At 41.6% G+C, this 13556-nt stretch overlaps 1 protein-coding gene across 1 annotated transcript in view; it reads left to right on the top strand.

Annotated features, from left to right (window-relative positions):
* WARS2 (tryptophanyl tRNA synthetase 2, mitochondrial) overlaps nucleotides 1-11631 on the top strand; it is a 98171-nt gene extending 86540 nt beyond the window's left edge. The window contains exons 5-6 of the mRNA XM_002928259.4: nucleotides 6191-6309; nucleotides 9024-11631. Of these exons, the coding sequence (XP_002928305.1) occupies nucleotides 6191-6309; nucleotides 9024-9472 (568 nt within the window). The 3' untranslated portion in view covers nucleotides 9473-11631. The remainder of the gene's footprint in view (nucleotides 1-6190; nucleotides 6310-9023) is intronic.
* The last annotated feature ends 1925 nt before the right edge of the window (nucleotides 11632-13556 follow it).

Genomic DNA, 13556 nt, shown 5'->3' with positions numbered 1-13556 from the left:
AAAAAAACCCCCCCCCCCCCCCCCGCCCAGCCACTGTGGCTTTTCCTTGGCATGAGTGCAGGTTATGTGTCTTTCCCCCCAAATTTATATCCTGGTGTTTTTGTCTTCTATTTTTCCACATCATTAAGTATTGACTATTTTTCTTGATTCCTTGTTTTCTGCCTCATGCTATATATACTGAGTGTTCTTTCCTCTGACCTATTCTAATGATTCAGAAAACGTGCTGTGTTTAATTCCAGTAGTGATCATCTTTAAACAAAGACCAGCCATTGAGAACAAGTAGAGGCTATTTATTCAGAGCTTGCTACTGCAAGGGAAACCTCTACCATCGCTTGGATTTCGTGTTTCGCAGAGACTTGAAGGCAGGCAGGGGAGCCGAGAGGCTTTGTAGTGGCAAAAAGGAAGAGGCAGGTATGCTGTGATTTGAGGTTGTTGCCACAGGGAGGCTGGAGGCTGGCCGACTAGAAGGGGGCCTCGTCCCCGATTAGTTTGGGGAGTATATTTGACTTTCCCTGGCTCGTCCTGCGTTGGAGGAAGCGAGCACAGTCGGGCCATTGGCATCATTAACGGAGTCTAGACCGTTCTGGGCCAGTTGCTGCAGAGGCTGTAACTGGCTTCTTGGGCTGGTGGCTCAAGAGGTTTGGATCAAGGTGTGCGGTCATCTCTTATCTAGCGGCTGTCTGTTTATCTCTCACTTAACAGAAATATTCAAGTCTTTTGTTAATCAATTCCAAGTAAATAATTATTATCATGTGGTACATTGGGTTATCAATCACACTTTTAGAGAGCCTTGGTCTGTACTCACACTCCCTTTTGATTTTGTTAACTGACCAGGAATTTTCAACAAAGACTGTTGTTATAAATGGACCGATTTTAGGTCAGATTTTTTTCTATTGCAAACTGTAACCTAAATTTAGACTTTATGTTTTTAGTGTTTATAGCAAGTCTTCATACTTCAGCATCTCTGTTTTTGAGTTCCTGTGTCCTTAGATTTGATTCAGAATTGTTTCTGGTCCTTTACATGCCTGAGAATTTCTTTGTGTTCAACCTGCCTCATCTGTAAAAAGGGATTACGTACAATAATAATGCATAAAATATGCTTAGCAAAGCGCACGGCATGTAGGAAGTGTTCAATGGCTATTAGCCACTGAATTGTCCTCCTCATCATTTTTATATTTCACACATAAAAGACAGCTTGCTTAGGTTTTCAATACGTTTTTCTCTCAACCCTTATAAACATTGTTCCAGTGTTGTATTCATTAACCTGATTTTTCTTATGTTTGATTTTATTTCCTGACTGTGACCTACGGGATTTTTTCTTTACCTTTGTAATTCAGAGATTTTCCTGGGTGTTTTTTGTTGTGTCTCTAGTGGTTTTCCTGGAACTATGTTGTGCCTCTTCAGTATGCATACTCTGTTTTGTTTGCCTACTTGTTTGTTTTCAATTCCATCAAGTTTCCTTCATGTTTCTGTTGTTGCTTCTGTTCACACAGGCCTGCTGTCTTCCATCAGAGGAAACCAGTCCTCCAACCCACCATTTGCTTGTTGAGTTTCTCTCTCTTTTTCCTCTAGCCAGAGTTCTCGAAGAGCTTCAATTTTCTCACTCAGATCACCGATAGGACCTGTCCTTAGGATTTCACTCCTTACTGCTCCTGATTCTTCTATTCTGTGTTTGGTTTTCTTTATCTCCTCAATTCATTTTCTTTTCATTTTATCAGTTTTCTCCCACCACCTAGGTTTTTCTCTGTTTTGTGGCTTCTTGCTTTTATTTTGTGACAGCCATGCCTTTTTGAATCCTATTGAGGTAACCAAGCAATTTTCTTTTTTTTTTTTTAAGATTTTATTTATTTATTTGAGAGAGAGAACGCGAGCGCTCACAAGCAGGGGGGAGGGACAGAGGCACTGGCTCTCTGGCTCTGTGAACAGAGGTGATACATGACAAAGCAGTCACCAGGTTACGTTGCTCCCACATCGCACACTGCTTCAGTCCCTCACCTTCTGCACTTTCCTTTTTCATTCGATACATATTCCTGGACTGCTGTCCATCCTGAGCCAGAATACGCTCTGCGTCACGGATACAGCGGTGAGCGAGCCAAGTCCCTGCTCTCCCGGAGCTCAGGTCCCTGTTCTTGTGAGGGCGCAGTTCACCCTGACCAGCCCCCGTGGCTTCCACTGCTTCTGGGGCTACTTTCTGTTGTCAAGACTCAGTGTCTATAGAGTCGGAGCTGATGAGGGCCAGCGTCACCCCAGCTGCAGGAGAGGGATGTCTGCCCTCGGCTCCGGCTGGGGTGGCTTTCCAGCAACGGCGGCATTTGCTCTCATTCCACACCACAAGAAGCTCAACCAGCGGCTCTTTTCAGCTGAGTTCTGCTCATCTTCACAGTTCATGAAAGGTTTTCTCAAATTCTCTCTTTAGTTTTAACTCTTGCTGATAGTTTTCAGTTTTCTATATTTTCTTTGTCTTCTGGGTATTTTAGTAAGAAATTGAGATAGGCTATCTCGGATTACAGTGCCAACCTGGAATGTTGATTCTTCAAAGTTGAGTTAGGGAGTAAATGTGGGATCTGTAGTCCCAATATCTAGCAGGAAAGCAGAGAGACAGTCCTAACCCTTCCAAGAGACAGCAGAGCTAGAGACAGAGCCCTGGAATCTTCAGAGGCGAAGGGATGTGCAGATCCCCACGTGAAACTTGATGAGCTCTCCAGTGATGGGTGAGAACTGGAGAGCTGATGTTTTTAGAAATATCAACATTTAGGGGACAAAGGGAGAAAAAATAAGCCAACATTGCTCTCTGTTGATTCTGTTTCTTTTTTACTCTCCTGTGAGAGTCAATTTACATATAAATAAATAAATATTCACCAGGTCTTGATTTTCCACTTTGCCAAATAGATAAGCCTGGAATTTTTTCCCCCTCACAAACTGTTCCTCTTTGGGGCCAAGCTACAGAGAAGTTGGAATCAGCGTCAGGTTATCAGTGAACCTCTAGTTGCATAGACAGTGCATCGTGAGCACTTTCCTTTTTCTTCTTCTTTCTCTCTCTCTCTTTCTTTCTTTCTTTTTTTCTTTTTAGTCAGCTCCATGCCCAGCATGGAGTCCAGTGAGGGGCCTGAACTCACGACCCTGAAATCGAGACCTGAGCTGAGATCAACAGTTGGACACCTGGGGCACCTGGGTGGCTGTCGGTTAGAGCTCCACTCTTGGTTTCGGCTCAGGTTGTGATCTTATTGGTCGGGTCCTGAGATCGAACCCTGCCTTGGGCTCTGTGCTCAGTAGGGAGTCTGCTTGAAGATTCTCTCCTTCTGCCCCCTTCCCATGCTCATGCCCTCTCTCTCTCTCAAATAAACAAATCTTAAAAAAAAAAAAAAAAAGTTTGGATGCTTAACTGACTGAGCCACCTAGGTGCCCCTTGAACACCTTTCTGAAATACAGTTTACCATTTTAGAATTCTACTCCCTACATAGCTACCATGATTTGAAGGCTTATCAGATTTTAGACACTGTGCCAAGCACTATACATACATCTTCTCAGTTCATCTCCACAACAACAGTATGGGGTGAATATTATTCCCATTTTACAGTAAGAAAGTTGCCAATGATAGCATTCTATGATTTATCCGAAGTCACACAAAATGAGAGTGGCAGAATCAGGATTTGAAGCTGGCCTATCCCCAAAGCTTGTGCTCTTAAATGAGTGCTATACCGAATCTCTCTCTCTCTCTCTCACACACACACCACCCAACTACATGAGTATTTGAGGGCCTATATGAAAACATTACTCATGTTCAGAGGGGTTTTTTTAATAAATAAAATGTGTTACTTCCATGAAAAAGAAGTGTCAAAGAGTTGCTTTCAAACCTATTGCTTATTCTAAACTTCAAAACATTTATCAGCATTTCTTAGGAAATATACACAGAATTATTTTATGACACAAATACTAGTTTCATTAACTAACAATCATACTTGCTTTTGACCAGAAAGTACTGAACATGCATTCACCAGATTTGTCTCCATAGGACTTTTGGGTTATTGTAAAAGACAATTTTTTTTCACTTGAATCAAAATTTCCCCCTGTATGAATATTCAAAAGAATCTGCTACAAAATCATATAAATTCCTTATGGTTCTGTAACTATAGCACAGGAATGTTTCTATTAATGAAGACCACATAGAAACATGGGAAATATCTATTATGTTAACATAAAAGATGGTATGCATATTATACTGCAGTTATGTAAAAATATGCATCCACATAGACAAGAACAAACACTGGGAAGTAATTTGCAAAAATAAAAATAATTGCAAAATAATGAGGGCTCTTTCAAAGTTCTTCAAAATGTTCTCCAATGTTTTACTATATTAAAGTAGCTAGTCTGGGGGCGCCTGGGTGGCGCAGTCGTTAAGCGTCTGCCTTCGGCTCAGGGCGTGATCCCAGCGTTTTGAGATTGAGCCCTACATCAGGCTCCTCCGCTGGGAGCCTGCTTCTTCCTCTCCCACTCCCCCTGCTTGTGTTCCCTCTCTCGCTGGCTGTCTCTGTCAAATAAATAAATAAAATCTTTTAAAAAATAAAATAAAATAAAATAAAGTAGCTAGTCTGTATGCTAGACAACTTTATTAAGTGGACCAGTAGCCCCTGTGGACAGTAATTCACAAGGGAAATAAGAAGATCTCTGCCAGTTTTTTGAGAACCACTCCTTAACCACGGGGTAAGAGGTTTTCCTCTCCATAACAAAAGAGAATAATTTTCCTTTTCTGAAGCTGTTTTGAAAAGCTGTTATTTTTCCACTCAAAATGTACAATTATCATGTAAATAGTCAAGTTCACTTTCACGCAGCTGCTTTCACAGGAGGAACATTAAACTCTTTTGATCAAGGGGCGTCTGGGTGGCACAGCGGTTAAGCGGTTAAGTGTCTGTCTTCAGCTCAGGGCGTGATCCCGGTCGGATCAAGCCCCACATCAGGCTCCTCCACTAAAGAGACTGCTTCTCCCTCTCCCACTCCCCCTGCTTGTGTTCCCTCTCTTGCTGGCTGTCTCTATCTCTGTCAAATAAATAAATAAATAAAAATCTTTTAAAAAAAAGAAAAGAAAAGAAATGACAGCAATTTATTATCTATATCATCAAATGTAAACTCCCCAGCCAAGCATTAAAGACTTAAGCTCTCCTGTCTCTTTTCCCCAGCAATACTTCAGGAGAAAGTTTTCCCCACCAAGACTTCTCTGTAATGGTTAATTCTTCCCTTGTTTGATGGACTTCATCGTGATCCAACACCGAAAATTTTATATATGGAATTAAAATAACTATAAATAAAGCTCCTGTATTCTGATATTTTGTCTCACATCCTTATTTTCTAATAAAATATTACAGGGTAAAATTCAGGTCTCCTTTGTTCTTTTTCCCCAGACCCATCCTCCTCCCTCCTTCTCTGGAGGTGGCTACAATCATGGATTTGTGGAGGGGCTGCCAGTATGTTATTATACTTATGTATGCAGCTGTAAACAATATATTTTGATACGTACTTTTAAGATTTATGTATCAGTGTACTCTACATGTCTCCTACAACTTGATTTTTTTTCATTTAACATTGTTTTTGAGATCTGTCTACATTGTACTGATAGATTTGTTCATTTATTTTAAGTTCCCCGTGGCATATTAATTGTGCTGTGATTGCAATTTACTGGAAAACGAAGGCGCATATTCCAGAAAGATCTTGTTACTCCCTGTGTGACAGGGAGGAAAAACTCTTGCCTGAAGAGCTTTCTGCCATCTTTGATTTGAAGGGTGGGGTGGAGTGGCTTTCAAGTGTGAGCACAGCTCTGAAGTAAAAAGCATCTGTTCAAGGCTAGGATAATGTGTGCTGACTGGGTTAGGGAACGAGGAGTGGTTTTAAAATACAATTATGCTTAGAGCGTATGCTATTTAAGATACCATTCCTCCCTCCCAGCAAGATCCTGTCACACTGGTGTTGATGGCTGTATTCTTCTGCTATGGAAGAAACAGAACTCCAGTAGACAAATGTCTCTTTGGCATTTGTCTGATACATAGATAAAGACTTGGGTCTCAACATTCCCTCTGTAGTTGGTGAACATTTGTTGAACACCAACAGTGAAATAGGCACAGGAAATGCAGCTGCTTGCAATATCATTTCAGTATAAGCAGGAGCCTTGCTGAGTTTTTCTGTCTGTCTTTTATTAAAGGTCCACACACGTTCCTGTCGGGGAGGATCAAGTCCAGCACATGGAGCTTGTTCAGGATCTAGCACGAGAGTTTAACAAGAAGTATGGGGAGTTCTTCCCAGTGCCCAGGTCCATTCTAAGTAAGTAACAAACATATGACTGTTAAATCAGGCCAGGGTTCCAAGACAGGATTGGATAACGGACTGAGGCTTGGAATTTCCTTGGGACTAAACTTGGCTTTCTTGTGGACAGGCTTCAGGATTTGGAACAAGAATCCCCATCTTTCTCTGTAATGTGGGGTGCACAGACCTCATTAGATTATTGAATAAAATAGCCAAAAAAGTTTGAAAAATATAGGAAAGACTAAAAATGAAAAATAATCATTTTCATTATAAAGCATTATATAATTTACCAGTTATATTTATTTAGTAAATTATATTATACTTTATATGAATATGTATTAATAAATCAAATGTATTAATATTATAAGTTAATGTAGTAACATATTTAATACTTTATCATGAATTATATATAACATAAACATATATATATATATCTCCTTCCCTATTTCATGGATGGGGAAACTAAGGCTCGGCAAGGCTAATTTTGCACCCAAGTCATATATCGAGTTAGCGGCAAAGGTCTTCAGATTCCAAAGCCATTGGACCTTGCCTTCCCTATTCATAAGAAAACAAAGTCATAAGAAGAAGAACTGCTGAATCATCAGCTAGATAGAGCAAGAGGGAATTGATCATTCTCACACTCTCCTTTCTTAAATGCACAACATTGGGGCGCCTGGGTGGCTCAGTAGGTTAAACGTCTGCCTTCAGCTCAGGTCAGGATTTCAGGGTCTTGGGATCGAGCCCCCCATCGGGCTCCTTGCTTAGTGGAGAGCCTGCTTCTCCCTCTCCCTCTCCCCCTGCTTGTGCTCTCTCTCTCTATCAAATAAATAAATAAAATCTAAAAAAAAAAAATTAGTGCACAACATTGATGGAATGTATAATCTCCCCCTGGATCTGAAACTTCACCAGCAGCTGTGAGGCAGTACTAGTTTGGAATCTTCTGGAGGAAAGAAGCTGTGCCTCTTTGTCAACATTTCGGTAGTGATGTAGATTTGTGGCAGGGGCAGAGGTCACTGAGCCTAAGCTCTGTCCATCTTTATTAAGCTGACGGCATTTTATAGGAGTATAACATGGACCTAGTATCAGTTCAGAAGCATAAGGCTGGTATACATTTCTAAGCTGTTCCAGTGGTTCACACAACAAAAGACGGGCATACTGGGCATTGAAATCAAGCTTCTTTTAGCAATAGGTAATATTTTAATGTTTTTTCCTATTATTATTTTACCTATTCCAACTTGATATGTTTCCGCAAGAGCCATAAAATAAGCAATTATTAATAATATTGGTTTATAAACACAGCTTAACATCTTGATTCTATCAGAGTCACTTCTGGTGTGTGTGTGTGTGTGTTGGTATATACTTTTATAACTGGATAAAGAAATGAAAGGATTGCCACAGATTGTTAAAATTTGTTGGAGGCAGGAAGGGCAGTGGTTGTGGGCAGAGGGTGATTAGCTAACAGGGACGAGCAGAGAGGAAAAGAGAGGGAGAGCAAAGAAATAGACCAGACTTTTCTAAAAGGTATGCACAGCTAAAACAGTATGATTGATAAACTTCATTTGTGTAAAATTACACATTTTATGTGTATAAATGCATTAAAAGTTGCATGAAAATATGATCAACCAAATGGTAACAGTTTTATTACATGTTTCAGGTGATCTTTATTTTCATACTTGTATAAATGGCTTGAGTTTTTCACAATGGGTATTCACTATTTTTAAGGTAACAGTTTTATTACATGTTTCAGGTGATCTTTATTTTCATACTTATATAAATGGCTTGAGTTTTTCACAATGGGTATTCACTATTTTTAAAATCAGATAAAAATAATAAGGTCATATGGCAAGAAATAACAAGTGTTGGCAAGGATGTGGAGCAAAAGGAACCCTCGTGCACTGTTGGTGGGAATGCAAACTGGTACAGCGGCTGTGGAAAACAGTATGGAGGGTCCTCAAAAAATTAAAAATAGAACTACCATGTGATCCAGTAGTTCCACTATTGGTTATTTACCCAAAGAAAGTGAAAACACTAATTCAGAAAGATATATGCGCTCCTGTGTTTATTGCAGCATTATTTACAATAGCCGAGATACGGAAGCAACCTAAGTGTCCATCATTAGGTGATGGATAAGGGAGATGTGGTATTTATACACAGTGAATGGTGCTCAACCATAAAAAAGGATGAGATTGTGCCATTTGAGACAACATGGGTGGACCTAGAGGCTCTCACGCTAAGTGAGGTGAGTCAGACTGAGAAAGGCAAATACCATATCTCATTCATAAGCGGAATCTTAAAAAAAAAAAATAAAGAATAAACAAAAAGAAGAATCAACAAACTGTTGGTTGCCAGAGGGGAAGAGGGGGGGATAGACAGAACGGGTAAAGGGAGAGGAAAGTACAGGCTTCTAGTTAGGGAATGAATAAGTCACAGGAATGAATAAGGCACAGCATAAGGAATATAGCCAGATAGGGTAATAGTGTTGTAGGTGACAGATGGTAGTTACACTTGTGAGCACAGCATAATGTATAAATTTGTCAAATCACTGTGTCGTGCACTGACGCTGGTGTAACATGGTGTGTCAGCCGTACTCATTTGTAGTAATAATAAAGTCATTTGCTACTCTTGGCACTTTTTAAGATCTAGACGCTTACATTCCTGGCGCGATGTTTTCTTACCTTGTTATTGTCTTACGGTTTTGGTTTTGGTGCGTGTATGTTGGCGTTTTTCCCTAGCATCCATGAAGAAGGTAAAATCCCTCCGTGATCCTTCTGCCAAAATGTCCAAATCGGACCCTGATAAACTGGCCACGGTGAGGATAACAGACAGCCCAGAGGAGATCGTGCAGAAATTCCGCAAGGCTATGACGGACTTCACGTCGGAGGTGACCTACGAGCCAGCCCGCCGAGCTGGGGTCTCCAACCTCGTGGCCATCCACGCGGCGGTGGCCGGCCTCCCCGTGGAGGAGGCGCTCCGCCTCGGCGCGGGCATGGACACCGCTCGCTACAAGCTGCTGGTGGCCGACGCCGTGATTCAGAGATTTGCTCCGATTAAGAGGGAAATTGAAAAACTGAAGATGGACAGGAGCCACTTAGAGAAGGTTTTACAGGTTGGGTCAGCCAAAGCCAAAGAATTAGCCCATCCCGTGTGCCAGGAGGTGAAGAAATTGGTGGGGTTTCTATAGGAAGCTTCCACGCCTGGCAGGAAGGCTTATATGTGTTGTGTCCTGCGCACTCCTATTAATAAAGGCAGCTTTTCTCAGAAATGAAAAATTATGGCTTGGGGACATTTAATTTTGGTACACATGATTATTGGCTTCATTTGATCAGTAAGAATTTGTAACTTTCAGGGGCGCCTGGGTGGCTCAGTCCTTGAGCGTCCGCCTTCCGCTGGGGTCATGATCTCAGGGTCCTGGGATCAGAGTCCCGCGTCGGGCTCTCTGCTTAGTGGGGAGTCTGCCTCTCCCTCTCCCTCTGCCTCTCTCACTCTCCCTCCCTCTCAAATAAATAAATAAAATCTTAAAAAAAAAAAAAAGAATTTGTAACTTTCAAATAGAGCAGTGTTCTAAATCCCATCAGCAAAATGCTGTGGCCAAGAAAGAAAGAAAGAAGGCATAACTCTCTGAATCCTCAGTTATTTGAGGCACACACCTTACCCTGAATTTGTGATTGAGGTGAGCAGTAATTTGGCAAATGAGGGTATCATTTGTCTCTCTCTGTGGAGTACATACTGTCAGGGGTGCTCACTTGATGCATCCCAGCCCTTTTAAATGCTTTTGTTTTGTTTTGAAGTAATCTCTATGCCCAACGTGGGGCTTAAACTCACCACCCAGAGATCAAGAGTCACATGCTCCACTGACTGAGCCAGCCAGGTGCCCCTCTGTCCCAACCCTTTTAAAAAGTAGTTTGTAGATTCTTAGACTTAATAATCCTTGGGATGCCATTTGGACCAATTTGTATTGAGATCTTGTAATAATAAGTTGATTATTAGAGTTCATTTGTCACTAAGATAGTACCTGCCTAAATGTATTTAAGCTGCTTAACTCTTCCCGATGAAACCATACTGACTATCCCAATAAATACTGTTTTGTTTTGTTTAATTCAGCAATACGTGATACAATCTTCTGAGAAGGTTGCATTATTTCAACTTGATGGATTTACAAAAACCCAGGTTCCTGGATTCTGTTTGTAGTTAAATACTTCTTTGCCTTCACTTCTAGTTCAACATCGCCAGCGCACTGGGAAATATACAAGGGGGGGGTTGCCATTTTACCCCAAGGAAAGTGAGGCTCAGAGACTGCGTTAGTTTGTGCAGTATCACTCAGTAAGAAGCAAGTCCAAGATTAAAACCTTCACTCCTTAAAGAGTAGTGTTTTTTCCATCAGCATAGAACCATAAGAGGCAGTATCTATAGGACTCCAAACATTATTTTAAAGGTGAATACTCAAAATGTAAGACCTGAACTGTGGACCCTGTTTATATCAGTAACTCAACCAGTAAATCCAGATTCAGCCAACTTGGTTTTATTTGCTTCTCAGAATCCCCAAGGCAGGTCCTAAGTTCTGTCTCCTATGCTTAAGGCAGAGATCCTTCAAAGTCTATCCTGCCAGACTACCATAGGAGTGAGGCCGGACCAATCAGACTTTCCCGATGAGTGAAAGCTTCTCACCTCTCCTCTACGTCAGCCTCTCTGAGTAATAATGAGTCACTCTACAACCTAGCTTTTCTGCACTTTGTATATGAAAATGACAATCCTGACTGACAGCGCCAGGACCCGTTAGCAAGCTTGATTTTGTAAGAGAACATAAGGTTTTTTGTCAGTGGGTACCATGATCACCTTTTATACATAAGGGACTAGTAATGTTGGGCAAATAATTTTTTTAAAGATTGATTGATTGATTTTAAAGAAAGAGAGATAGAGCAGGGGGAGGGGCAGAGGGAGAGGGAGAAAGAGAATCTCAAGCAGGCTCCCTTCTAAGCGCAGAGCCAGACCAAGGGCTTGATCCCATGACCCTGAGATCATGACCTGAGCTGAAATCAAGAGTCTGGAGCTTAACTGACTGAGCCACCCAGGTGCCCTGCAAAGAATTTCTGTTCATGTTTCTTAAGGGAAGAAAGTAGAGTAGTCCTTCTATCAGAACAGATATAAGGACACAAAACACTGCATCCCAGAATCCACCCCAGGTTCAAATCCTTTTTGGAATCTTTTCTTGGAATGTATCTATAGTCCAAAAGCCTCTTTGGGTGTATTTCCTCCAAGGCTCCTTTTTTTTTTTTCCTTTGAAAGGAACCAAAGTATGAATACTGGAAAATGACAAAATTAAAGATGGATCCATCAAACCAATTTTTGTGTCTGTGTATTTTTTTAAATCTGCTTGCCACACCTTTCATCCACAGAACTAAAGGTGCCATGGAAAGAATCTCTGAGGAGAAAAACTACAGGACTTGTGGTGACTTCCAAGGAACAAAGCCCGCACAGGTGAGGATGGGCTTACGACCATCCTGCTCTGGTTATCGTTGCAAGTGACCCGAGGGCTTATCAAGTACGAAACCCATACCCATGATTGAGAGATGTGCCAGTGATCTCAGGAAGTTGATAAATGAGCCAAGATGAGAAACTAGGTAGCTTTTCCCTCCTTTCCACCTACCATTTACAGGCCTCCACACAATCTTTTCATTGAGATGAAGAATCGGACGTCTAACTGGTGGCCCACCTCAAAAGGTGATTTTAATTGTCACTTCCATATGTGTTGTAGAGAGTTGAAATGATGAAAGATATTTCACATGGCAGTAACGATGCCAGGTAAGTCGGTGTTCCGTAGCTCCACAGGCCGACAAACCCCATTTCGAACCCACTTTGACAGACTGTCACTTGGAACACATGGGGGTATCTTGTCCTGTGTAGGTAACTCATAAACATTTATCAAAATAATGTCCGAAAATGGGCTAGAGGTTTCTATTAAAGTGTGGGTTGCTTGTTTTTCCAGAGACCTTAAAGATACTGATCCTCAAACATTAAATAACACTATTGAGTTGTCACATGTATCAGGCACCCTTCCAGATGTCTTAGAACGGTGTTTTTCCACCTGTGGTTTCTTGCCCTGCAGCATGAGCACGACCGGGCAAATTCTCTGGCTCTACCCCAGACCTACTGAATCAGAAATGTGGGGGATGAACCCAGCAATCCGTGTTTTAACAACCTTCCAGGCGATTCTGATCATAATAAACTTCGAAAGCCACTGCTTTATATGTATTCTCTCATTTAATTCTCAAAACCCAATCCTACTATCAGTCTCATATTACTAAGCATGAGACCGGGGGACGGGAGTGCTCAGTACGTGCTCAGAAGCCTCCGTGACTAATGGCTAGCATGTTGGACAGTGCGGCCAGAGACTATTTCCATCAACACAGAAATGTCCATTGGACCCTGCTGTGTGAAGGCATTCAGCTTACTGATTTTGCTTGTAGTAGGTCAAACACATACAGGTCAGAACTCTCCCTGGAGAGTTCTTCAACTGGAGAGTTCGTGAAGATCGTGAAAGGATTATTTGAGAAAGACAGACCATATAGTTCCCCAAACAATCCTTCAGTAGTAAGAGCTCACATGTACTACTCTCTGCACTTGCTCTATGCAGGGCACTTTGTGTGTTTATATGCAATATCTCATTTCATATTTCTATCAGGCTATAAGATAGGAACGATTAGCGCTGCTCTTTCAAGTAAATAAACAAAGATTCAGCCACTTGCCTAAAGTCACCCATTGATTATTACTCTCTAGTATCTCCTAGTTAGGAACCCATTGATACCCCTTACCCAGTGTGCCCAAAGGAATGGTCTGCCCCTTCTTGACCAGTCTAGATTCTTCTCTGAGCACTTACGAGCCTCTCCTGTGTGTCCCATGACCTTAGCCCTCACTTCTCCCTCCCTGTCTCCCTTCATCCTACCTTTGCTTCTTGCTTCAATGCTCTTACAGTTATTTCCCACAAGTTTTTCGTTTGTGCACACAGCACAGTCTAGTTTGTTTTCTCCTGCAGCCTTTATTTTCCTCCAGTTCACGCGGTCAAGTGCTGTGTGCCTGTGTTACTAATGAAAGGGGGTGACTGTGCCATGTGTGGCTGTTGGTCTTTTTCTCTTTAACATGACAACTCTGTCTGTTCTCATTGACTGTGTTCTCCCTGTGTGATCAACATTCCCTTTTCAGTCTGTCAACCAGAGGGGGTGCTTTTGAAATTTCTTTGGCTGGGAAGAGACCATTCCTCCCTGAAATAG

Source organism: Ailuropoda melanoleuca, chromosome 2 (genome assembly GCF_002007445.2).
Source record: "Ailuropoda melanoleuca isolate Jingjing chromosome 2, ASM200744v2, whole genome shotgun sequence".
NCBI classification, from domain to species: domain Eukaryota; kingdom Metazoa; phylum Chordata; class Mammalia; order Carnivora; family Ursidae; genus Ailuropoda; species Ailuropoda melanoleuca.
Note: the sequence above shows the minus strand (reverse complement) of the source record. Positions and strands in the feature narration are given on the sequence as shown.